Source organism: Sphaerodactylus townsendi, linkage group LG02, assembly GCF_021028975.2.
Source record: "Sphaerodactylus townsendi isolate TG3544 linkage group LG02, MPM_Stown_v2.3, whole genome shotgun sequence".
NCBI classification, from domain to species: domain Eukaryota; kingdom Metazoa; phylum Chordata; class Lepidosauria; order Squamata; family Sphaerodactylidae; genus Sphaerodactylus; species Sphaerodactylus townsendi.
The window spans coordinates 56,523,989-56,551,868 of record NC_059426.1 but is presented as its reverse complement, the minus strand read 5'-3'; the positions used below and the strand labels follow the sequence as shown (position 1 = coordinate 56,551,868).

Here is a 27,880-nt window from a genome sequence, read left to right as displayed (position 1 = left end):
CTCTCTCTCTCTCTCTCTCTCTCTCTCTCTCTCTCTCTCTCTCTCACACACACACACACACACACTCACACACTCACTCACACACACACACACACACACACACACACACACTCACACACACACACACACACACACACACACACACACACACACACACACACACACACACACACACACACACACACACACACACACACACACACACACACACACACACACACACACACACACACACACACTCACACTCACACACACACACACACACACACACACACACACACACACACACACACACTTTACTGGTGCCACTACTGCAAAAAGTATTCAAACAAAGCTGCCAAACATTACTAAAGCAGCATGGGAAACAGACAATTATGGGAGTAATCATGCCAGAAACATCACATATCACTTATTTATGTATGCAACACATTGCTTAAGTATGCCGTAGGGCTCCTTCTGAAATGATGGTGCAAGAACTGCTGCAGTAGGTCTCCTTCCCACACAAGCAGCTCCTTCTAAGATTATCCGTGCTGTATGGGAGCCACTGCAGCCAGGAGAATGTGAAAGTTGCCAGGCCTCGCTGAAGAAACTCACATTGTGGCTTTTGTTAGGCCAGTGCTGCTGCAGTTTCCTGAAAGGGTAATTTTGTTGGCATGGTCTGCAGTTGCAGGATAGGCCCTTCCAAATGGCTGAAGATCTGACATTAGCTTCACAGCACAGCACAGCGCCCTGATACAACAACTCTGCAGTGCAAAGGCAATGTAAGGGGTTCTTAGTCATTCTTGCAGAAGGACAAGGGAGAGAGGTAGATTTGAATGGCTTTTTTTTTTGCTTAAGAGATTCAAAACAAAAGAATAACCAAATTTAGGCAGAGAAAATAACAAGGAATAAACTCACTTTCATTCATAACGCATTCATAACGCATTGAAATGGATCATTAAAAGAAAAACAAGACTTACATTATAGGCCTTGACTATGAGCTGGATAATATTCCTGGAGTCTTGGTATAAAATCTCCACTGTTGTTCCAGGAATTAAAGCTGTAAGGTTCTATTAAAAAGAAATATAGACACAGAGAATGCGTGTTATTGAATCAAATAAATTCTTCACCCTGACTTTCATTCATCAGTATAACTTAGAAGTGGCTATGAGAACAGGGAATACTGACACCTCAGAATCCTCTTTTCAGAATACAGTAAGTAATGCACTATAAACAGATAAACTAACAGGAATAGACAAGGGGGAACTTTGAAATCATGATGTTTAAGGTCCTGCAGTAACATAGTACGTTGTCAAGTAATACGATTAAGTAACACCTGACTGAGCTGAATATACTTTAAGCTGGCAATATTCCCAAAACAACGATTAAATTCACAGCTATTTTAAGTGCCCTCATGATCACTAACATTTATCTGTTTAAGAAGCTTACTGCTTTTCACTGAAACTGAAATAACTGGAAATGAATTGGGGACAGGAAATGAGAAAGAAGTGGTTACGTCTCCTAGCTTTAAAGCAGATGATGTGGGTGATGAACTGTTCCTACCTTTTCCCAGTCACCAGTCTAGTAACACTTTGCATAAAGAGAGAAGGAGAAAGGACCCCTTCTCTACTACCCATCAGAAACCGTATTCCTCTGCTCATTTCTTAGGACTTACCTTGTAAAGAACATAATGACTTTTTGTTACAGCAAAAATTAGGTGGATATTGTTTTCAGCTAGTTTCTCTCCAAGAAGTGCAAGGGAAGGGTAGTCCTGGGGAAGACAGAAATCAGGAAAATGTGTAACTATTCTGAAACTTTTAAAAGACTGAAAGTATATACAACATACCACAAAGTACACACCACAAATAAATTAAGCATTTTAAAACATTTTTTTAAAGAAAGGATACAGCAATAAGATTGCAATGGCTTTAAATAGTAAGGGAGAAGCAACTTTCCTTACTTCAAGTTAACATAATAGCAAATAAACTCTTTAATTAGGGAAAAACTTGCTAATAGCTAACAGGATCAAGCAGATCATTTGTAGCTCTAGCAAGACTGGCAAGAGGTTCCCTTAAGATTGTTATTTGTATTCTTCATTGCTTATGGTGCAGAAAATTAATTTGGTAAACACTTCTGACATATTAAGAGAGAAGGGCACTGATTGTACAAGCCATCTGAAACACAAGTTTGTTCTTAACTATCTTAATCCCATAGATATCAGTGTGATATGGAATCAAGCCTTATCCATATTTGCCCAGAAGCAAGACCCACTGTGCCTAACGGGGCTTGCTCTCTGGCAAGTGCGCATAAAAATCACAAACTAAAGCATTTTGCTGAATATATCAATTTTATTGATTTCAGTGGCAATTAGATAAGGTTAAGGCACCTTTTTGTCTCAGCTATCCTCACAACCCAACATTCCCATTTTATGGACAGGAAAACCAAAAGTATAACAGTTTCAACAGAAAGCCTGCAGCTAAACAATTATTTGTATCTAAGCCTTTCATAAGGATGCTCTTCCAGTACGAGTTGTGCTATTTCCATGCAGGTGCATTGCAGGAATGCTCAAGGGAGATGTATATTTGTTTTGTTCATTTGGAAAAACAAAGGATGGCTCTGTGTGATGACTCCAGCCCACTGTCATAAGACAGCCAGTTAAGGCATGCTTACCAACATCCTCATTAAGGGACACAACAATAATCACAGTCTGTAATTTGCTAGGCCATTTTAGTTACGTAACAGCAAAGCACAATTGAAGTTAGAAAGCTGGGAAACTGCCTGCAACCCTTTCTGCAGATTCACATCAAAATCTCAAAATTCATTTTGTTCTACCAACATCTACAGGAACACAGAAGTAGCAGGCAGCACTAGGAAACTAAGGCTGGATATTCAACAGAAAGACACAGCTGCTACTGGAAGTGTTGTGACTCCAAGTACAGAGCAAGACAGTGGTGCAATAATGCATACTTCTGTCCTGAAATGAAAGACAAGTAGCACATTCATACCTCATGACCTTACAAAGGAACAAACTTTTTTATTAAGAGATAGCGCTGATACATACTGTGCAAAAACAGCAGATATGTCTCTTGTTACCTCCCTTCAATGTGGGAGAGAAAATATTGGGGCGGGGGGGGGGGAGATGAAATTTAGTATTCATGCCACCTGTATTTGTCCTATTTGCTTTCAGAAATCTAATAAAGCATAGTTAAAACTAGTTTAATAATACAAAACTGGTTTAGTCATAACAATGGTTTAGTCATAAGAAATAATGTCCCGGACATTTTGGCCAGCTGCCTGGAGGACGTGGTGAAGTGACTGAAAAGGAGTTGGCTAACTCCCATCAAAGATGGAGATCTTGTGGCTGGGTTGGGAGGTTCAGGTGGGGTGACCAACTCTTGATGGTGTATAACTAACACCTATCTAAACCGTCAAGAGTCTGGGTGTGATCCTTGATGCCTCTTTATCTATGGAGGCTCAGGTCACAAATGTAGCCTACTCCGTTTTTTATCACCTTCACCAGGTGAAGCTGTTGTCCCAACCTGACTTAGCCACAGAGATCCATGCAACTGTCACTTCTAGGCTGGACTACTTCAACTCACTCTACAAAGGGCTGCCCTTGGCCTGCTCTGGAAACTTCAACTGGTGCAGAATAAAGCAGCAAGAGTCCTCACAAGGACCCTAAGGCAGGAATATATTCAACCTGCACATCACCAGCTGCACTGACTTCTGGTGGAGTACTGAATAAGATTCAAGGTTTTGGTACTTATCTTCAAAGCCATAAACTGCCTGGGGAAATCGTATCTGTGAGACTGCTCCTCCCCTCCCCATGTTCCCCTGTGTTTGGCTTATAATAATTTGTTGATGATCCCTAGCCTGAAGGCTACCCAGCTGTCCTTGGCCAGGGCCAGGGCGTTATTGGCCCTGTCCCCAGCCTGGTGGAACACTCTGTCAGATGAGACTCAGGCTCATGACACAATTTCAAAGGGCCTATAAGGCAGAGCTATTCCAGTAGGCCTATGGTTGAGGGAGCAATGGCATTCCATCAAGTGGGCCTCCCTTCTCTTCTCTCGGTTCCTCCCTCTATTTTGTTCCTTTCTTCTTTTCTTGCACTGTATGAAATGAGGAATGTGGAAAATTGTTGAGTTTTTAATGCCACCTGAGTGATTAGATTGATATAGATTGATATAGGTTTATTGACACATTGTATGGATTTTATAGTTGCTTATGTTGGAAGCTGTCCTGAGCATGTAAAGGGAAGGGGAGCCTATAGAATGAATGAATAAATCTGTAAAACTGTGACATTCTCGACAACAGGATACTACATGAACTATCTTCAAAGTAATTAGCATACTTCTTTTTGAAGCCTTCCTATCCTTTTCTAGCTTGTAAGTTTTTTGGGTCCCACTGGAGAAAAAGGGACAATATAACTAAATAATAAATAATGTTGTGGCCAGTTTGTCTTGCCTGGTATATTCAGCTCTGCATTGTGTCCTTTAAATAATGAGAATAATAAATGATAATGAGAAAAATTAGTTTTACAATGGTACATCAGAACTAGGCAGCAGTTGTTAAGCTGCCTAGCAAAAGGTACAAAGGGGAGGAGAGCACGATTTATTCTTACCAGCTGATTGGATGCGGTATATTCACTGGCCTCATTCAAGTGACAGTGCCCATCATGTGGCTGCACCAATCCACCCAGCTTCCCATCCAGAGCTATATGTGGGACATCATCTGTAGTGAAGACGAGCAAGTGAGAAGCCTCCTTCCGCCACCCAATCTCCTTCTATACAGAAACCAAACCAAAAGAAGAGCTCAGTCAGTTTTCATTCACCAGTCAGCAGTTTCTTCCTGCACCAAACCTCTTCACCAAGAGCTGCTTATCCCATGATCAAGTTTACAGGGAAAGAGAATATCATCAAGATCCTTCACATTCTCCACAAAAAACCAAAATTCAAGAAGGCTGTACTCAGAAAGATATCAAAATCTCTGCAAATTTAAGACAGACTCTGAGACTAAACGATTACTCTAGTCTGAGCAGTAAAACCATTACAGTTTACAACCAGAAACTCCAAAGTCTGTGGCTATGCGAAAGGAAACAGAATAACTGACAGAATATAAAGGCAAGTATATGCAGCTTCAAGTAGCTTCTCCTTATTGCACAATCACAACCATGGCCAAAAGAATAAGCAGCACAACCTATAAGTCAGTGATGGCGAACCTTTTCGAGACTGAGTGCCCAAATTGCAACCCAAAACCCACTTTTTTTTCGCAAAGTGCCATCAAGGCAATTTAACCTGAATACTGAGGTTTTAGTTTAGAAAAAAATGGCGTGCATTACTTGGGAGTAAGCTTGGTGGTAGTCAGTGGCTTTGCTTTGAAGCAACTGTGCAACTCTTCCAATGGGTGAATTACGACCCTAGGAGAGTTTACTCAGAAGCAAGCCCCATTGCCAGCAGCCGAGCTTACTCCCAGGTAAATGATTGTGCTTTCGTTCTTCGCATGAAAATCAGTGGGGTTTAACAGCACTTAACAGGGTTACCTACACTGCTTCCCCAAAACTAGGTCTTAGGTTTAATGCTAATAATCAAGCCCAGTGTCCCAGGTCAGCCTAGAGGTGGGGGTGGGGGAGACTCTGTTTGCGCGTGCCCAGAGAGTGGGCTCTGAGTGCCACCTCTGGCACCCGTGCCATAGGTTCGCCACCACTGCTATAAGTAGTCATTTCCTCACAAGTAAAAACTTGTAAAAACATTTATCAGCTGATAAATGTTTTGTCCATTTCAGTTATGGGCCTCCTTTACTGCCTTGACAATACTGTCCTCAGCAACCGAACTCCTGCTTACAATGAGCAGAAGATTCTTCTAGCTGTTCAGACACAAGGATGTTGGTAATGAATTCTCAGCTGTCTTCTGGCTTCCACACCACTAACACAGCATACACAGAGCTTTGCATCACATGATAGGGAAAACACTCATCTTTGTAAGATGACCAGCAGGAGCTTATGTGTCTTATTGGCCAGTACCAGAGTGAGAGTTTTTAACCTAGTAATGATGAGCACCGTGGCCTTTAAACAACTGGAATGCTCTCCCTTAAGCTAGCCAATGACATCCAGATCTAGCAAAATGCCACAATTTGTACCACCATTACAATTAATATGCTTACTCTATGTATCCTGGAGCAGATCAAATGGCCATATAATTAGGATGTAAAATTGTTTATAGACAGTAAAGTATTGCAATGCACATACACATATATATTGTGTGTGTGTTTTTGAAACACTATCTGGTATTTCCATTGATTTAGAGGAAATGCATTGATTTAGAGTGGATCGTTTTTTAGAGGTTAAAGTAGGAAACATTCAAATGTCACAACCAGCTGCAATTAAGCCTCAATGAATTGGTTTACTTTACAGAAATCAGGATTTTAAACCTCTGTTTAATCCCAATGTAATCCTAGTTCATGTGGTGCAAGGAAATGCCAATTCACTGAGAAGCCCTCATTCACCTATAGTAGTAAACAATAAAGTCAAAACCTTCAATCAAATTCTGCATGTTGGGAGACAAAGATTGAATGAGCAAAGGGGAACATATGAGGTCAGCAACAAATTAAGTTTGTGCCCCATCAATATATAATTGCAGCATGTATAATTATTTATTTATTTCAATTTTTATCCTGCCCTTTCCCTGGCAATAGGGGCAATAGAAAATATAAACAAAAATACAATATTGATGTTTGAATTCTACCAAAATCTAGGCAGTAAAAAAACAAGTTTGCAGTCCACGTGTCAGGCTAAAAGTGTTCATTGGTCCAGTATTACCACCCAAGTAGATATGATTCTGTTTTCAGATTAAAACTCCAAAATCTAAGTGGCAAGCACTTCACGTGAACCCTGAGAAGCACAACCACTTCCAGGACTGTGAAAGCAAGGTGTCAAGAGGGATCCAGAAAAACCACGCAAAAAATTATTTGCAGCAGGTGCAACACACCAATGTGGTCTTTGGTTTCTCCTGCACAAAGCAGGTCATAATTCCTCCCCTCACCTGCCCGCCCCCGGAAGCGATAAATATATTACCCTTTCATTATGCCAGCAACAGTTTGTTTTGCCAGCAATGGAACTTCTGCCAAGGATCTGATGAGAAGCAACAGCGCTTGGACATTTGAAAAGCATGCTGTGTTTTAGTCACCACAGAAGACTATTTTATAAATGAGGGCAGGCCACTGAAACTGAAGCTTGGCCAAACAGATGGAACTTATCTAATGAGCTCTATTTCTTAACATAGCTCTGACATGCCTTGTCATGCATATTGCAACAAAAAATACACTTAGTATAACCCCTCCTCCCCCTGACAGAAGCACTATTTACATAAGAAGCATATTTCATGTTTCCTATACCTTGGCAGCTTCTAAGTTAGACTGCTATAGAGCCTTCTAGAATGGAGTGTTTACTCTTGAAAGCTTATTACTTGTTGGTCTCTACAGTGCTACTGGACTCAAATCCAGTTATCATTACACTTAAAGGTGACACCAAAGGGTTTCCTCAAAACTCTATGATTAATGAGTTGTGAATGAATGCTAGTGTGTCATCTCTCAACATAATGATTTCACTTCTGGAAGCAGTGGTAAGCTATATTGGGGGACCAAGCTTGCCCACCTATACAATTCTAAGGATTCTGAATACCTCAAGGAGTGCTATGTCCCATATGAATCTCTCAGAAATATGAAATCAGAAAATGAAGCCCTACTTCCAGCTTTCACTGGCATTCTATGGACATTTGGTTTTGCTGTGCTTTGAGTAATTAGTCCTTTGCCATTAGAAGTTTCACTGGTTGTTACATTTTCGTTTTTGATTTTCAGCTTCTTCATTCCGCTTTAGGACCATGAGCTGAAAATTGGTTTATTAATTGCATAAGTTAATGCAGTGGTTCCTAGCCGTTTTTCACTTCCTAGTCTTTTTTCACCTTGACAACTAATTTCCCTAATATTGTGTTCCCATTTTAGCAAACCCATTACATAATGTGTTTTGCATACACCGAAACATTCTCATGTTGGGAATCACTGAGTTAATGATTTAACTGTGACACTGTTAAAACGGCCACAGGATAACATGTTAACACTTTTCCATGTTAACACTGGGATGCAGAATGCGCATACATATGTTCATACATAACAGAAAAACACAGATTAGCTACAATTCTTTATTTTGTGCTTCTGAGGTGAGGCTGGAAGGGCAAATTAGCACACCTGTCTTGAGGAGAGATGTGTTCTGGGGTGGGGGTGGCCAACATAACTCATTGCAAGGCAAATGAGCCTTTCCACATAACCCCCAAAACACAAGTTCCTCTTAGGACCACAAAACCACTCTTACTTGGGCTCATGCCGCACAAGCAGAATAATGCACTTTCAAACTGCTTTCAGTGCTCTTTGAAGCTGTGTGGAATGGCAAAATCCACTTGCAAACAGTTGTGAAAGTGGTTTGAAAACGCATTATTTTGCGTGTGCGGAAGGGGCCTTACTGATAATTTTAAAAATAATGTTGTTTCTGACTAGTACTAGTGCCAACGCCAGATAAAGTTACAAATAAATGATATACAACTCACTCGAAATTTTGTTACTCACCTCACACACAGCAGCCTGAAGTATTGCATCAAAACCACCTTCTGGAGCATCTCTATTGCGGGAAACCCTCTGTTTCTGAACTTCTTCATTGAAACGGTCTACTTTATCCGTGAGAGATAAAAGGTGCCGGAATCCAAAGGATGGAACACAACTCGGAAACAACTTGTAACTAGAAAACAAGGAAATGAAAAGCATACAGTGTTGGATAAAAGCACCAGAATTGGCTTCACACTGAGCCCTCCGGGGGAGGGCGGTATAAAAATGCAACAATAAATAAATAAATAAATAAAATACATACTAGAGTTCTCATAATCGCAGTAATTGTAAGCTGCTTGAAGCAGAACTCTGAAGAGACAGCATAGAAATATCCTTTAAAAAATCAATGATATTTTCCACTTTTACATAGCTATGATTCTGAATCATGAGCTACACACAATACTGCCAGTTTAGTTGCTAATATGATCACCTACAGTTTGATATCATAAAGTTCAGAAGTTGGAACATTTGAAATACCGGTAAGTAACTCCTCTTGAACCTTTACAGGCTGACTGTGAATGTCTTTGGAAAGTCATCCCTCACTACCAGATGCCCATCTCTCTTTACCTGAACTGCTAATTAAGAGATTCCAACTTTTTAGATGTTTTATGGTCTGATCTTAGCCTGAGGACTGTTTCGTCAACATCATTTTAAAGTCATCAATTTTGTTCAATTCCATTCCATTTATTGGACTTAACAGGCTGCCCCCCCCCTACAGGCTGAGGGGGGGGGGCTAACATCAAGTTAATAAATTGCTTTTATTGCTATGGTTTTTATTGACTAGTTTAGTTTTATGGATGTTTTAATCAGTATGATAGGGTTTTATTGTTTTTACTGTCCATTTCAGTTTCTTTTATTGTTGTGAGCTATCTGGATAGGTGAAATGAAATTTTTCTGAATAAAATAAATTAATAAATAGGTCAATGTGTACTTGGAAATAATTATGCATATTTATAAGTCAATGTGGGATTCAGTGAAATAGATTTACTAGTAAGCATGCTTCTTCAGGATTGGAATTTTGTCATAGTAAATTATTGGGATAAGATTTGGAATAATGTCAGTGAAAGAAAAACTAGAATGCTTTAAAAATCCAATTTTAATTTTTCAAAATGTCAAAAAATATAAAGTGATTGATTTTTAAAAAATTATCTTCCCTGGCTTGTTCTGTCTGCTTTATACTATGAGCCAAACTAGACATGACAGTATTCACAGGTCAGGCCTCTGAATGTTGTCACATTTAGTTAAAAAAAAACTTTAGACCAAAGTTTGTTCCTTCCTATGAAGTATGACAGTGATGCAACTAGAAAGACTAGGGCTAAATTTGATTCCCTGCAAACACTGGCTTGAAAACTCGAAATCACAGACCCAAACTCCACTTAGAATTTACCATAATTCCAAGTAGATACATATATCAACTATATGTAAAACAGTAACAAAATTCACAACTGAAAGGGGATTTCAAACACAAACACTCACAAAACAAACAGCTATGCATTCCTTAATGTCGCCCCCATCTGTAAACCCAAACCAGCAAAAAGTCATCATTACATTTATCTTTTCAAAAGAGCTAAGAAAATTTAGGTTGGCAAACTGGTTACTACTACTGCAATAAACTGGTTGCTTTATATAAGGTCAGGAAAATTATCGCCTGAGATTGCAACTGGTGTACCTTTTGCCCATTTTCCCCTTCTTTGTAAATCTTTCTTCTTTGTAAATCTTTCTTCTGACAAAAGTGTGCATTTTCTTGCTACTGTACTCATAGCACACAATGTTCTGCATGACATGCTAATCATCCCCCACCAAATATTGACAGTCTCAGAGTGGTGATCCATTTACAGGTGTCTGATTCTAAATTCTATGATTTTCTTCTCTAGTCCTTTGTGAAATGCCTGTAAACATTATGTACATCACCCTTCCTAGCAGGCAGCAGGCAGAACTGGCAAACAATGATAGCACAGACACGCTCTACTCATACTGGAGACAAATGGGAAATAAGAGCACCCAGTATCCCTGTGGCAAACCTGCTATCCTTATAGCCTTATTTGCCAGGATCCAACACAGGTGAGAATGGAAGTCTGCATAATAGGTTTTAACTCAGAGATATAAGACAATCTTCAGAGTAAAAATACTGACCCACAGAACCAAACTATTAATTCACTGCCAGGTTTATTTCAACAGTCAGGAACGCCAGGAGACTGACACTTGAGAGAAATGTTTCTGATAGAAAGTAGGAGCTTGAGAAGAGGGAGTAAACGATCATAAATAAGCTGCTAATAAGGTTGTCAACTTAAGCAAACATCCCCAAGTAAGTCCTGCTGAGCTCAGTGGGACTTACTTGAGAGTAAACATACAAGTTGGCGGCAAATGTTATTTCTTTAACAAGCCACAGCTTGTGGGTAGCGCTACATCTTACAGCAGTATGCATACTTGGCAGTTGCTGATATAAAAGATTCTTCACTTTTAGAAAGGGATAACAGACATTTGTATCACCAGCATAGTATTTTTGAAATGCAAGAGACCCTGACATGGATTAATTTGTTCCATCAAAGTGAGAATGTTCACTTTTTTGCTGTTACAGCAATTGATAACCAGTATTTGCAAATCTCTGCCTCAGTTTTAAACAAAGCTTCCAATTGTTATGGCTTCAGAGATGAGACTAAAAACATACTGAAGTGGCAAGCTGCTCCTTTATCTTTTACCTTTTCATCATGGTTTTCAGACTAGCACAGGAAAACCTTCTGTTCATGTCACTACACAGAACTTCTCCTACTCACCTCTCCTGATGAAGATTAAAATAATCCAGTGGTTCTCAACCTTCCTAATGCCGCGACCCTTTAATACAGTTCCTCATGTTGTGGTGACCCCCAACCATAAAATTATTTGTGTCTTGGTTCCTAAGACCATCGGAAATATGTGTTTTCCGATGGTCTTAGGCGACCCCTGTGAAAGGTTGAGAACCGCTGATAATAATCCCTCAAACGCTGCTTTGGGGGAAAATGGGATTCCCAGCATAGGATGTCAGCACTGGATTCCCAGTATGGGATGTCAGCACTGGATTAGGAAATACCTGGAGATTTTGAGGATGTAGCCTGGGGAGGGTGAGGTTTCGGGAGAGGAGGGACCTCAGAAGGGTATAAAGACAGAGTCTTCTCTCCAAAGCAGCCATTTTCTCCAGGGGAACTGATCTTGGTCATCTGGAAATCAACTGTAATACTGGGAGAGCTCCAGGTAACACGTGGAGATTGACAACCCTACCCCAGAAACAACACCAGAGGGAGAGGTGTTCTACAGTGGGATAGGGGAAGTAAACGATGGCAAAAATCACCCCTCTTACCATTAGTGGAATTCTTGCATGGGAAACAAGCCACCAGCCAACAACAATCTGAAAATCCCCACAAGTTTCACTTTCTGTTTGCTTCACAGCTGCTTATCAACAAACACAAATAGGTTTCACTGATCAAAGATTCAGAAAAGAGAAGGTGAAATGGAACCTACGATCCACGCAGGAAAGCAGCTATGATTAAAATGTTCTTTGTAAAACCAGGGCCCCTTCCGCACATGCGGACTAATGCACTTCCAATCCATTTTCACAATTGTTTGCAAGTGGATTTTGCTATTCCGCACAGTTGCAAAGTGCATTGCAAGCAGATTGAAAGTGCATGTGCAGAAGGGGCCCCATATATTTATACTCTTTACTCTGGATGTACCACATAATTTTTCTTTCCACCTTTCTGGTGCCAATGCTAATGATAGTCCAGTCTTGTTTTCTGTAGGATTATATAACTCCATCTACTAGAGCTGGAGGTAGAAGAAGCTTATCAGAAATAACTTTGCCAAAGCATCATAAAAAAAACTTGAGATTTGTAAAGAAGTCCCAAGATTTCAAATGCAGAACTGATCCATTATCAGAAATCACTTTATTAAATAGCAGTGGGTCTGGAAGACTGCTCCCAGGGGGGAGGCGGTGCAGGAGAAGAATAACTGTACACAGTGTAATTGCTTTGTCCTTTCAAGAAATAAAAGCTGTTGAGCATCACTAACAGTGCAATTCACTAACAGTACAATCCCAGTGGGCTCTGTTCTGAATTGCACTGTAAATCAGCCCAATCCAACTTGGTGATTGGCAAGCAGTTACAAAGCCAGATGAGCTTTTGTAATGCTGGGAGATTCTTTTGTCTGATTTCGAGAGTCCACTACAATTGCAGCATGCAAGTTTCTTTGAAAATACCCACTCGAGTGCAACAGAGATTATTACGCTTAAGACTGCAGCTCTGCTCCCAGTGTCTATTAGTGCTGCCAGCAGCAATCACATCTAACAATTAATCAGAAAGAATAAAGCCCAGCTAGCTGACAATAGAGCTGCAACTGCATGACAGGCATGTTCTTCCCATTCATTATTAACAATAAGAACACCCCATCTTGTGATTTGCCAATGTTCTACAAGCAACCAGTCAGGTCCCACTAACTGGAAAATGGCTTGCTAATTTTAGGAAACATCCTTCAAAACATCCCTATATATTAGGTGTTCAATCAGATCTAAGGCTAGGCCAGAGGATTCTTTTCATTCAGTGGGACATTTGAAAATCAGACATTCTTTAAAAAATGACAAAAAAAATTTCATTCCCCTCAGTCAAAAATCTATTTTAAGCCCATACACCTGTAACTAATCAAATACAAAACACCAGCCATGTATGGTGGCCCAACAGGGACTCAATATACCTCCCATTTTACTGCCTACTTAGGGCTTCGAAAACTAGTTGTTAAGCCCTATTACTAAGATTCCCATCAGCCATGTGGTGGCTCGAGATCTCCTGCTATTACAACTGATCTGCAGATGATAGAGATCACTACATTTGGAGAAAATGGCCACTTTCAAAGGTAGACTCTATGGCAGTGGTGCCGAACCTTTGGCACTCCAGATGTTATGGACTACAATTCCCATCAGCCCCTGCCAGCACTGCCAAGGCCATGCTGGCAGGGGCTGATGGGAATTGTAGTCCATAACATCTGGAGTGCCAAAGGTTCGCCACCACGGCTCTATGACATTATAGTTCATTGAAGTCTCTCCCTTCCCCAAATGCCACTCTCCTCAGGCTCCACTGATTAAGCAGATCTTTGTATCTTGAAGCATATGTATAATATGTATAATATTTTCAAGATACTAAAACAAATCCACTTTATATCTTGAATATAGCATGAGCAGAAGAGAAGTCACTGTCTTACACTGAAACTCTGTACTAAGAAAACTTTGGAATATCAAAACGGGGTTTTTCACTAGTACTAGGGGCTCCAAGCTGATTAAATCAATTGAACTGTGTTCAGGCATGACCACATTATTGCTTGCATGCCATTACCTCTATTCATGACTACAGATTGACAGAAAACTTGCTGTTTTGATCAGAGTCCACTTTGCCAATTTCTTTTCGAGCCCCAAGGCAGTTTAACTGCATGATCCAATGATCCAAGTCAGGATGATACGCAAGGCCACATAATTCAAGTCCAGGATAATGCTACCCATTTGCTCGTTTGTCCTGTTCAGTATAAACATCTGCTTATGTCCTTGCAAAGGACATGCTCCAGACTTACCCAGTACAAGGATTGTTCTGATATCTGGGTGCTGTGTATGAAAATGGAGAAATGTTCTTATCTACGAAAGACCCAAACCCAAGGCGGAAATTGCTGGTGAGCTTTCCCATCTCTTCAGCCAGCTTAGTTCCCAGGTTCCGAATGGTGTCCAGATCATCCTTCATGGAAAGGGAAAGATCCATCAAATAATATAGATCCACGGGGTAGTCCTCTACCTGCCGAACCTGCACATGGAAAGAGGCTGGGTCACCTGTGGAAGTAACAATTGTGAGATATTAATAAGCTAGTAAAATCTTTCTCTTCTTTTGATCTGAATTGACTCAATTTACAATGTCGATTACCAAAAACAGAGGGAGTTTGAAGTTGGAATATTTCTCCATGTGGTTTCCTGTTGCAACATGTAATTGATATAATATGCCAAAAATTCAAACAGCATACTTTCTTCTTTGTATTATATGTAAGCTATTTCTTCATTAAAAGTTAGACACACTGCAATTTGACAGTTGGGACGAGGGGGAGATGTGAGAATTAAAATATTCTCCATGGATCTCAATTATACAAGTTCTTCCATTTAAGCACAGTGTTAGTCAGTGTCTTATTTGAACTTCCAAAACTATCATAGCCTATGGTTCACATCAAAACCAGTTAAGAAGAAGAAGAGTTGGATTTATATCTCCCCTTTCTCTCCTGTAAGGAGATTCAAAGGGGCTGATAATCTCCTTCCCCACCCACCCCCACCCCCAGAACAAACACCCTGTGAGGTAGGTGGTGCTAAGAGAGCTCAGAACTGTGACTAGCCCAAGGTCACCCAGCTGGCGTGTGTTGGAGTGAAACTTATTTTCTTATGATTACAAGTAAGAAGCAGAGACATGTCCAGCTCAGTGCTCAATATACAGCTCCCAGGTAGTGCATGTGACAAGGGATAGTGTCTACAAAAGACTTGAGGGTAAAGCACATAAATCCCAGGTTAGATTGAGGGCAGAGATTGTGGTATACGGGTGTGCATATGCTAATAGTAGAAGCATTCGACCTAAAATGGGGGAGCTAGAGTATAGAGTTTTGAAGGAGGACTTTGATATAGTGGGCATTACAGAGACATGGTGGAATGAGGAGAACCAGTGGGATGCTGTTTATACCAGGCTACAGGCTGCTATAGGAAGGATAGGACAGGGCGCATTGGGGTGGAGTTGCCTTTACATCAAAGCAGCATAGTATCTATAAAATAGACAATGCAAGGGGAGCTGGTTCCCCTACAGAATCACTATTGGATAATCAATACCAGGTGTAGAGGACAGTTTAATATTAGGAATATATTATCGTCCCCTGACCAAAGGTGCACAAGAGAGGATTCTGAGATGGAAAAAAAAGAAATTAGAGAGGCCAACATTGGAAACAAAATGTGAGTGGTAATGGTAAGATTTTAACTATCCCCATATAAAGCTGGAAAAAATGCATGTTCAGGTCATAGTATGGTGAGAGCATTCCTGGATTAATGCTTTAAATGACCTGTGGTTTCTAGGAGCAGATGGTTGTGGGAACCAAATCCAGGGGAGAGGTGATCCTAGATCTAATTCTATGTGGGACCCAGGACCTGGTGCAGGGAAGTCCGGTGTTGTTGAGCCGATAGGGAACAGCGACCTCACAATGCTGTTGTAGATTCGAGGTATCTCAGCATGCGAACAAAGTGGCTTGAACTACTAATGTGGTTACATTCGCCACTTCCAGAAAGGGAAATTTCTCAAAAGATGAGGGGGATAGTGCTTGGGAAGCTGAAAGGGAAAATCAAGAGAGTCAAAAACTGTCCAGGATGCTTGGAGGTTATTTAAAAACACAGTAATAAAAGCTCAGCTGGAATGTGTCTCCACAGGTTAGAAAAAGGCAGCACCCTAGTCCAAATAGAAAGCAAACCATGGTTAACAAGAGAGAGGTTGAGGAAATTATCAGAAAAAAAAGAAAATGTCTTTTAGAAAATGGAAGTCCAGTTTGGCTGATGAAGAATATGAGAGGGAACACAAATGGTGGGCAAAAAGAGAAGCCATAGGATTAGCTGTAAGGGGAGGCAAAAAAAAAAAAAGGATTATGAGGAGCATGGCCTTGAACATCAAGACACTCAGCAACAAAACAGTTCTTCAAGTACATCAAAAGCAGGAAACCAGCAAGGGAAGCGGTAGGCCCGTTAGATGACAAAGGAACAAAGGGTGTGCTAAAAGATGGCAGGGGAGATTGCAGAGAAGCTGAATGAATTCTTTTGCATCTGTCTTCACCCAAGAGGAGGTGAGGAACATTTTCTGCACCTTAGAACCAAGCTTCTTAGAGGCTGAGGAATCCGAGGAACTAGCGAAGATAGTGTGGTAGACAAGCGAAGAAGTTCTGGCAGCCATTGATAAACTAAATGCTACTCAAATCCCCTGGCCCAGATTGCATTCACCCAAAGGAGGTTCTTAAAGAGCTCAAGCATGGAAATTGCTGATCTTCCTCAACTTTAATATGCAACTTATCCCTGAAATCCGGGCTCCATCCCTGAAGACTGGAAGATGTGCCAATGTCACACCACAATCTTTAAAAAAGAAAGGATCTAGGGGGGGGGACTCCGGGAAATTACAGACCCAGCTCAGTTTGACATCTGTTCCTGGTAAGAAATTGGTAGAATCTATCATTTAAAAAATAAAATTATAAAAAAAACATGTAGAAAAGCAAGACCTGCTGAGAAAGAGTCAGCATGTGGCTTTTGCAGAGAGGCACCAAATCCTGTCTTACAAACTTACTAGAGTTCTTTGAGGGGTGTAAACAGGCATGTGGGACAGGGGGGTGAACCCGGTGGACATTGTCTACTTGGATTCCAAAAGGCTTTTGACAAAGTTCCTCACCAGAGACTGTTGAGAAAACTCAGCAATGGAAAGGAATAAGAGGGGAAGTCCTCCTATGGATTAAAAAACTGTGGTTGAGAAACAGGAAACAAAGAGTGGAGTGTAAATGGGAAGTTCTCACCAATGGAGAGATGTATGGGAGTGGGTGTCCCCCAAGGATCCGTTTTGGGACCAGTGCTCTTTAACTTATTCATAAATGACCTGGAAGTAGGGGTGGGTAGCGTGGTGGCCAAAGTTTGCAGATGATACCAAATTATGTAGGGTGTTGAGAGAACCACAAAGGATTAAGCTTGAGCTCCAAAGCGGTTCCTGATAAATTAGGTGAGTGGGCTCCAGAAATGGCAAATGCAGTCTCAATGTAGCAAAATGTAAAAAGTGATGCAACATAGGGGCAAAAAAAATCCAAAACTTCACATACACGCTTAAGCAGGGGTCCAGTGCTATCAGTCACAGAGACCAGGAAAGGGATTTAGGCGCTGCCTTAGTTCGATAGTTCCATGTGGGAATGTCAACTCAATGCATGGCATAACGGCTGTGAAAAAAAGGCAAACTCTCTATGCTGGGGATCATTAGAAAGAAGGAATTGATAATAAAACTGCAAAAGATTGTCATGCCTCATATATATAAAAGCAGTGAATGCTGACCGCGCGGAGTACTGTGTCCAGTTCTGGTTGCCGCATCTCAAAAAAGGATATTGAGGGGGGGGGTAGAAAAAGAGATGCAGAGAGAAGAGGCAACAAGGATGATTATTGAGGGACTGGAGCACCTTCCCTTTGAGGAGAGGCTGCAGCGTTTGGGACTCTTTAGTTTGGAGAGGAGACGTCTGAGGGGGGATATGATTGAAGTCTACAAAATTATGCATGGGGTAGAAAATGTTGACAGAGAGAAATTTTCTCTCTCTTCTCACAATACTAGAACCAGGGGGGCATTCCATTGAAAATGCTGGGGAAAGAATTAAGGACTAATAAAAGGAAACACTTCTTCTTCAATGAGCGCATGTGATTGGTGTTTGGGAATATGCTGCCACAGGAATTGGTGGTGATGGCCCATAACCTGGATAAGCTTTTTAAAAGGGCTTGGACAGATTTATGGAGAGGAGGAAGTTGATTTATGGTTACCAATCTTGATCCTCTTTGATCTGAGATTGCAAATGCCTTAACAGACCAGGTGATCGGGAGCAACAGCCGCAGAAGGCCATTGCGTTCACATCCTACATGTGCGCTCCCAAAGGCACCTGGTGGGCCACTGCGAGTAGCAGAGAGCTGGACTAGATGGACTTTGGTCTGATCCAGCTGGCTTGTTCTTATGTCCTTATGTTCTTATGTTCTGGAGGCTGCTGAAGAAATGTGTACTATGAGTGAAATTTAAATCCCACAATACATGGGCACATGGGAAGGATTAAGCCTCCCCCCCCCACCCCATGCCATTTTGTAATCTGAAATGGCCTTGGGGAATCACTGTTTGCATCACTGGATAAATGTATGTGCAAAACATTGCGGGTCCATGTAAAGCCCCCAATGATCCCCAGGATTGTTTCTCAAAGGTCCAAGGAAGGAGAAACAAAAGGCAAATGAATGGAGGCAGTGGACTGAGAAGTGGGGGCAGCGAGGGCAACAAAAAGAAGAAAAAGGAACTGAGTAAAGAAGCTGAGGACAGACAACGGATGCGATCATGGGAAGGTGAGAGACTAAAATGCTAAGTTACCAAATACTGATAGATATCTATCTGATTTTTAAAAATACCTTCATAAAGTATTAAAAACGAATGGCTGAATTCTGTATATGAATGCATGTTTCTCAAGGAAGAAACACAGGGCCTTATGATTAATAAGCAAACAAAATTGGAACCTTTCCCTCACACAAAAGGACAAATGGAGAAGGGAATAATTATTTCAGTTACAGTTTGCCTGGCCTGTAAGACAAATATTCCAAGCCTATACACAAATGTTTAATGAATAATCCCTTTTATATTTGCCTTTAACTTTGTCACAAAGGACTCTTTTTGTGACTAAATATCAAAGGCCAAATATTTTGTTGCAAAGGATGAACCAGCATTAATGCCTCTTTCTGTGTTAAAAAACAAAAAAACTGGAACTAAACTAAATTCCTGCCTCTTCTATGTTACATTTCATCTCAATGGAAAGCAAATAATATGAAGAACTTTAGCTTCTAGATCACAAGTTCAAATCATATTGCTAAAATAAAATCTTCTTTCAGGGAGAGAACGTTTCTTATCTACCACTACAGAGAATTGGAAACTTCCAAAATTCCTGAAGAATGAGTGACAGGTGGCCTGCAGTGTTTTGATTTGTCATTTCCCCAAATCTTTCCTCCTTAATTTCAGCATTTCCCCTTGGATTCACTCTGGGCCAAAATCTAACTTTATAAATGAGGAAGTGCACTCAAGAAACAAGAAACCTTCTCAGGAATACTTCATCCCTGACAAGGCTTGAAAGACTAACTTGGATAAGTAACCCCAAGTGTTGACCTATCTTTTCACTCACTTAAGCGCTACTGGTTCCACTTCCTAATGGTTGAGAAACAAATGCTATTAAATACACAAGAAAGGAAGGATAATAGAATTCCCATCATTTGCAGATCTATTTGTCTTAGAAATTTTATGACAAAAATCTGCAATACTGCTAAACACATTAATTGAATTATAGGTCAGTGGAGGCAGAGACCTGCTACCAGCCACAGTAGACAGCATCGCACCTTCAGCTCAAAGAAAGCATTGTTTTTTTGTTCAACTAACAAAAGTCAGAAAGACTAACAGATAGATATAAATCCCAAGCATTATTCCCCTTCTAACAGTTATAGTTACTTACAGAATAAATCCTTGACCCACCTCTGATTGTGTGGGCAACTAGTAATGCTTAACATCTAGATCTAAAGGGGATTGTGCATCCAGATAGCTTCACACCAAATACACCTAAAAACTATGTGGGCAAAACGTTAAGAACAAAAACTACCAGACCACAGCCACACAGCCCAGAACACCCAGTATTTAGAAACTACTGCGCAATCTGCATAGTATTCAGTTTACATATATGAAGATCTAGATTCTAGAGCCTTCCTTATCTATCATGAGTATCACAGCATTAGATACTATAGAAATGTGGAGGGGTGTGTGTGTGTGTGTGCGTGCGCGCGCTGGAGATTTGACTGCGAGTGAGCTGGAGATTTGACTGCGAGTCTCCAGTTATGCAGAATTTCTCCATTTCCAAAACAGAATGAGGCCTTGTTTCTTAAATGCATACCTGGGTACATGAATTTGACCTTCAACAGTCTATCATTTGCTATAAATGCTATGTAGTCATTGTTACAACATGCAGGAAAGTATAGGTTTATAAATTAAGGGAGTGGGTTAATAAAAATACTGAAATCTTAATTGCTTATTTTAGTGGCACATGAAGTATCTAGGTTTTGTCGAAGGCTTTCACGGCTGGAATCACTGGGGTGCTGTGTGGTTTCTGGGCTGTATGGACGTGTTCTAGCAGCATTCTGATGTTTTGCCTGTATCTATGGCTGGCATCTTCAGAGGTTCTGATAGTAGGAAAGGAAAGCAAGTGGAGTATATATACCTGTGAGTAAAGGTCAATAGGTGAGGGCATCTGAATAGGAGTGGCCTGGCAAGTGAGTAACAATGAAGTGTAGCATGTGAGTAACAATGGAGATAGCAAGGTCAATAGCAAGGTCAATAGGTGAGGCATCTGAATAGAAGTAGTCTGGCCTTTGTTTCAATGAAACCATGAAAATAAAGGAAGAAACCATGAAAATGAACAGAATTTGGCTGCCAGTTTTGAAAAACACTAGAGTCAAGACAGTGACTAATCAGCTTCCCACAAACACAGGATGACTGTGTTCAAAGGGAACAAAGGCCAGACTACTTCTATTCAGATGCCTCACCTATTGACCTTGCTATCTCCATTGTTACTCACATGCTACACTTCATTGTTACTCACTTGCCAGGCCACTCCTATTCAGATGCCCTCACCTACTGACCTTTACTCACAGGTATATATATTCCACTTGCTTTCCCTTCCTACTATCAGAACCTCTGAAGATGCCAGCCACAGATGCAGGCAAAACGTCAGGAGATAATGCTGCTGGAACACGGCCATACAGCCTGGAAACCACACAGCACCCCAGTATCTAGGTTGCTTGTAAATTATCCATATCAAATTACAGATATTCAATGCTAACCTCTATAAATAACATAAATAAACAAACTTACCAGGCCGTAGATTGAGAGAGATCTTTTGAGGTATTATCTGGGTAACATCTGAGTGAGTCACAATGGAGCCTTTTCTGCTCAAAGGAAGATTCTTCACTATATTCAGGCTGCTTTTTGTGCTCTCATAGTGCCCTGCACAACCACTGGCAATCAGGTTTTCAGTGAAGTCACACCTTGAAGTGATAGATTTTTTGCTGCCAAATTCCTGCAGGGAATCAGGAGGTGAAGAACAAAGATTTAAAAAATGATCAATTGGTCCAAGAACAATCACAGTTTAACACTGGTGATTTCTGCACGCAGAAACAAAATGTCCTGCAGACGTTTTTAAAAGATCCATTTTGGCTTTTTAAGTTCACACACAGCCCACCAAAAACAGTCTTGCCAGCCAAAGGGGATCTTTTTTCCTGCCTGCTGCACGGAGCTCTTGTTGATTTCACAGTTGCGCCGATCATTTTCTGTGCTGCAGCAGAGATTCTCCATGATTTGGTAAAGGTTTTCCAGGGAGGTTTCCTCTGCTTGCAGCTCATCTGCACACAATTTCTGTGTAAGAAATACATGACTAAAGTTGCCTTGCCTACCAATCCCATGCACATGTCGTTGTTCCTTTTGTTTTGTTTTGAGGGGGATGCTTTGTGAAGCTATTGCGACACAAATGTGTGCATATTGTAGCTTCTCTAATTTTGTTGCCGTAGGTTCATAGTCATCTTCAAAACAAAAAAAAAGAGGAAAAATTATATGTGTGTTGGATCGCAAGGCAAAACAATTTTTTTCATCTACTTCTTACAAGGACATTGCACACAGAGGAGCTGCAAGCAGAGGAAACCTCTGTGGGGAACCATCAGAGAATCTCTGCTGCACACAAAATGGCGGGTGCAAGCAGCGAAAATAAAAGGAAGAAGTTTGTGTGAGTGAAATAAAGCGTTTCCTGCCTGCTTTTGTTCGCTCAGCTTGCAGGAAACGTCTTCGAGCTGGGTTGGGGGGAAAAGATTGCTAGTTAAGTGATTTTTAAAAAACCTGGGTTGAAAGAAATAAAATATTTTGAAGACATTTTGGGGGAGAGAGTTATGTGAACTTTCCCCCAAAAACAGTTTTTAAAATGTCTGCAGGACATTTTATTTCTGCTGTGTGGAAATCACTACTGTGTTACCGAAGAGCCATAGTCCTTGTCTTACTCTTTGGGAGCTCTCACAGAAATGCAAACTCCTGTCAAAATGAAACTACGTCTCTTTGGCTAGAAATCCTCTTTGGAACGTGAAATGAAAGTCTAGCCTGTTCCAAACAGTGACATTCCAGTCTGTTATTAAAATGAAAGCATGTGAACAATGTTTCTATGTGTCACGCACACATGAATGTTGTGCTAGAAACTGCATCAAGAGAAAAATGAAAATATCTTCAAATTACCAGCTTACAAATACAAAGGTGTGTGAATTAAAACAGCAACATTACACAGCTGTCTATGAACAGGGTATTATGATTTTGTTATCTCTTGCCTCCCATAGTTCCTCCCCACTACACAAACAAGAAGAGGAGGTTTCCAGTTTAAGATGATAATTGTTTTCTCAAATCATTAGATGAGTGTTCATGATTAGAAACAACAGAAATCCAAATTTTCACCAGAGATTTTTTTTAAAGAATGAGCAGCAGAAAGGCTAGGAAGATGTCGTACATCAGTTTGTGCTCATACAGCACAGCAAACTGATACACAGATACACAATATGTCTCTATGATATTTGCAGCCCAATCCAGATGGAGGGGTTGGCAAGTGGGCTATAGGGGGCTATAGGAGTGGTGCTGGGCTGCACTGACATGTTTGCCCCTCCACTGCCATAAGGGGCACCCCCGCTAGCAAAGAGTGCAAAGATGCCGGTATCCAGGTGCCCCACAGCTCTGTGGTGGCAAAACCCGGAAGCGGACACCACTGTGGAGCAATGGTAGCATATGAGTGGATGCCAGCATGGGGGCAGGGGGCCTACCTGGGGAGTGGAGCCGACTTTAGTCAGCTTCCACCTGTACTTTTGAGTTGGAAACACCACAGCCAGAGCTTCAGACTTATGGTGTAACTCTGTTAAGGCCTAGGGAGAGCTTTCCAGGTGGCCAGGATTTTTTTTCTTTTTCATGCCTCTCTGCACCACCTAGATTGTCCCCTGGAGCCATTGCAGTGGTGGGCAGTAGCGCTGCGCCCAGCCACCTCAGCCCTCTGGATTGCAGAATTTCTTTCTTTTTTTATGGAGAGACATTCAATCATTTCAGATCCTTACAACTGCCAGGTCCCCCCTGGCAACTTGCAGTGGGGCAGAGGCTTAGCTGGGCCAAACTGCGCCCGGTGCGCAGTCTATATTTTCTGCCCCCATGGCCCCCCCACGGGGCCCCAAGGTCTCCTGGGAGCTGTAGTTCCTCAGGCCGTTTTTAGCTTGTACTGTGAACAAGCCTTTTTTTCAGCCTGAAAAAGTTCTAGGAAACGGAAAGGAACTAAGGTAAATGTGGGAAGGAAGGTGGGAGGCGCCACAAGGGGGCGCCGTGGGGGAAGGGGGAGGGGCCTGGGGTGATTTTATGCCCCCCAGGCATGCGCCCAGTGCACGGCGCGCACCCCGTCCCCTTGTAGCTCCGCCACTGCAGTGGGGAGGGAAGACAATGAATGGAATTCCCCTCACTGGCGACACATTGACATTATTTCCTGTACACACTGGAAATGATGTCAGTGTATTCCCAGCAATTCTGGTTACACTCTGCGTGTCAGACCATCCCCAGTGCCTCCTGGAATGCACTAATGTTACTTCTGGGCACATGGAGACTGATGTCAGCTTCTCAGGATGCTGCTGACACCACCACCCATTGTAGCACCAATGGTAGGTGCAGTAAGGAGCACTTACTAGGGGTGGAGGATCCCTTGCCTACAGTGGAACCTAGCAAGCTGCATCCCCCATCCACAGTCCAAAGTATTACAATTCAGGCACAGTTAAAAGGAAACGTTGGTCGATTCCCCACTGAGGATTAGATGCGTGCTCGTCACACAAAATATCCAGGTTTCCAGCAGAACTCCCCACTTCACCAGTGCTCAACACGCTTTCATCCCGTTTCTGGCTCTCCCCTCCCCCCCAGCATGTGTTATTTTAGAACCGCAAGAAAATAGACCTTTTCAAAAAACGCGTGAGCGGTGGGGAAGGGGGGGTGGGGGTGAATCCGGATTAATTTTTCCTGCCACTAGTAGTGACGTGGAGCCTCCCATCCAATGAGAACAAAGTGGGCTGTGTGCGATGCACACGCAGCCTTTTTTTTATTTCACGGACCAGAGATCCACATGAATACGAAGCAACATGGGGGCAGTTTTGACTGATTGACTGAGTAGAAGGCAGTACAAAGCTGTGCTACATCTCGTATTAACATGGATCCGATTACATGGAGGCGCGCGGAAACAGGGCTTCGCTTTAATCGCCTGTTTCTTCGTTTCCACATAGGGTCATTCTGCGCATGCTCGCAGAGACGTGGATCCAGAAGTTTGAAAAAAAAAATTCCTGCCCCAACATAATGCAACAATCAATCAGGATAGCACCTGAGCAGATGCGTGGGGAATCCTTCTTTGCTGCTGCGTTTCTGGGAACAAGGATCGTTTGTGGGGCAGAAGCTGCAGTGGGGACGCTGAAACCGTGCTCAAAAGGTCCTGGTTTTTCCCAAACCGGTTTGTATCTACATTCATTTTTTCAGTGGGGAATCGACCAATGGCTACTTGCAGATTATTTGAAAATATTATAATGTACATCCATCCTAAGAAACAGAAGCAAACCATTTGTGTGCTCGTACATCAGTCATTTAGGTATTTATATCCCATCTTTTGCTCCCTAATTAGAACCAAAAACAGCTTACAACATACTTGTCCCTTTTCTATATTATGCCTTATAATCTATTAGGGTAAGGTCACCCAATAAACTTCAATGACAGAGTGCGTTTTCAAACCCAGGTCCCTCAAATTTATACCATTACACTTTTAAAAAATGCAACAGCAAGTATATGCCACAGCAAGTATATGTGCAGTAAGGAAAAGAGAGATCTCTTTTTTAAAGCAAATGAACAAATACAAGCATATACTCACACTTGATTTATTTTCTGGATCTTTAATATTCCTATGTTTGTCAAAAAATCCTCATACACTTTTTGGCACAGATTATAAAACAGACATTACTGCCAAGTCCTTGTTGACATCCTACAGTCCATTATACAAACAATTAATGTTTTTTTTTACATCAGCGAACCAAAAATAGATTGAAACTACATCTCCAGAACCAAAAATAGTCTTCAGTTTTTCAAGGAAGGGGAGGAAAAGGACATGTGACCTTGATGTTGCTAGGTCAGAACACTGGGCTATTCAGGTAAGGACTCCTTCACCGTGTAGACCAACAGTCATCATATCCTCTCCAGTTTGTTTATTCTCTCCACTACCACCACACTACACACCTTTCTTTCATGACTATTCCAGAAGCACATTGAACAAAATGGAGGGGGAAACCGTTAAATAAGCATGAATATCCTGCAAGAATCCAGGAGATAAGCAAGAAGGATTTCCAGGGCTCCAGATTGAAGCAGAATACACAAGAAGATGCAATCATGCTATTTCTTTACTGATGTGTGAATGATGGCTGAAAATATAAATCTATTAGTAGCCAATCTGGTTCAGTGTTCAGAGTGGCACAACAGCTAAAGGAGGCCCAACCCCAGGTAGTTTCAGATCATAATCTAGCCAAAGAAGTGACTGCTAAGATATCTCACTGTAAGGAATGAAACTGACATACAGGATCTTACTAGGAAAGATATTTCTTCAAGTATGTACGCCCCTGGCAATTGGAGTTGCTAGGTCCCGCCCCCTCGGGCCCGACCACTGGCAGGGGATGGGCGGATAGAGTTGCCAGAAATTCATAATGTTTGGGGGATGAAGCCTGGGGCAGACAGGGGCGTTAGTGGAGTATGGTGCCACAGAATGCACCTTCCAAAGTATCCATTTTCTCTAGGGTAACTGATCTCTATAGTCCGGAGATGAGTTGTAATTCCAGGGGATCCTCAAGTCCCACATCAAGGCTGGCATTCCCACTGGCCTTGGAGGACACAAAAGTTGAGCATCAGCACCTTAACTGGACCCAGAAATTGGACCCAGAAACAAAAAGGACTTCAAAATACATGTAATCTGGGCTAGTTAAGTGGACTCTAATAACAAATGGACCACCACATTTTGCATGAGCCGAAGTTCTCCAATCATCTTTCAGCCCCATGCAGAATATATTAATCGCAATCCAGCTTCTTGGTTACCCCAGTATGACCAGGGTGGCCAGATTACACAAAACCAGGCCAATTTCTAGGCTAAAAGTACCAGGGGGGTGGGGGAATTCTCACTACTATATGAACCTATTGCTTTAACGGGAGGCTCATGTCTAAAAATTATCACACTCTTCAAGGCAAGCTGCACCCCATCATTAAAGGTGAAATTCACTGATTCAATGGAGGCACCTTCTGCAAAACTATGTCCTAATTTTAACCATTTCTCCTGCAGTATCTTGCCTCTTTCACACCTTAGCTTGGAGGCATAAATACCAAAGACATGCTATCTTCATACCACAATTGAAAAACAGTCCTATGGGGATACTATTCAGCTAAAAGAGAGAGAGAGAGAGAGAGAGAGAGAGCAGCCTCCAGAAATAACCTGTCCAAGAATCTTGGATTAAGCATACTTTCTGGATTTATCATACTGGTATAACCCACTATGCACATTATAACCCATAATTTTAACCTGATTTATTAGAGTCCATCTTCATTTTCTGCCCTGTGGAATTTGTTTCAGATTTGTTTAAACCTGCAGATGTTTAATCTAAACCAAACTGAAACTGCAATATCCAATAAACCTACCATGGCAGATAAAAAGGGAGTTACGGAGGTTTCACTGATAAAAAAGGAAGTCACGGGGGTTATGCTGATCCAGCATAACTTAGCCCATACGACATCAAACAGGGACACGGTTGGCCTGATCTGTATAGCTAGCCAGAAATGGCCAAAGGTTCAGTTCTTTATCAGCCCCACAAAAGTTTCTCCACAAAAGTTACTCCACAGTGAGCTGTGAAGATGGGCAGCCCCATCCAATGGGCTGGGCGCTCAACTGCATTGCCACAGCGGCGCCAGCTTGCCACCCCCAAGGAGGTTTAAAATGGAAAAAAGCCTCCCCCCATCTTTTTGATGGTGTAAGTCTGAAATCCTGGCCATTGGAGCAATGGGGCCAATGGCTGGTAGGAGGCCAGCTAACATCAGCTCCTCCTCCGGCCATGCCCTCTGACTGCCCCTGCTATTCCAGTGGTGGCAGCAGGGGCGCATGAACAGCAGGGGCGCAGGAGCCCAGGGAGGCAAATCTGCCTGTGCGGCCCCACACTGTTCCTACTGGTGGATTGCCCTCCCCCTGGATGGGGCTGTCCAATACTTAAAAACAAGAAAACCATGAACAAACCAGAGGGATTCTCAGGCATCTGTTCTTTTTCTCTCTTCACCTCCCCCTCCCCCACGCCCGCTTCACACAAGGCTCAATAATTAAA

General features: G+C 41.8%; 1 protein-coding gene across 1 annotated transcript in view; it reads right to left on the bottom strand.

Moving 5' to 3' along the window:
• Nucleotides 1–27,880, bottom strand: part of ITGB5 (integrin subunit beta 5) — a 93,945-nt gene that overhangs the window by 44,795 nt on the left and 21,270 nt on the right. Inside the window, exons 3-8 of the mRNA XM_048483772.1 lie at nucleotides 21,318–21,522; nucleotides 14,215–14,464; nucleotides 8,593–8,761; nucleotides 4,601–4,762; nucleotides 1,655–1,750; nucleotides 960–1,049 (exon numbers count right to left, since the gene is read on the bottom strand). Of these exons, the coding sequence (XP_048339729.1) occupies nucleotides 960–1,049; nucleotides 1,655–1,750; nucleotides 4,601–4,762; nucleotides 8,593–8,761; nucleotides 14,215–14,464; nucleotides 21,318–21,522 (972 nt within the window). The remainder of the gene's footprint in view (nucleotides 1–959; nucleotides 1,050–1,654; nucleotides 1,751–4,600; nucleotides 4,763–8,592; nucleotides 8,762–14,214; nucleotides 14,465–21,317; nucleotides 21,523–27,880) is intronic.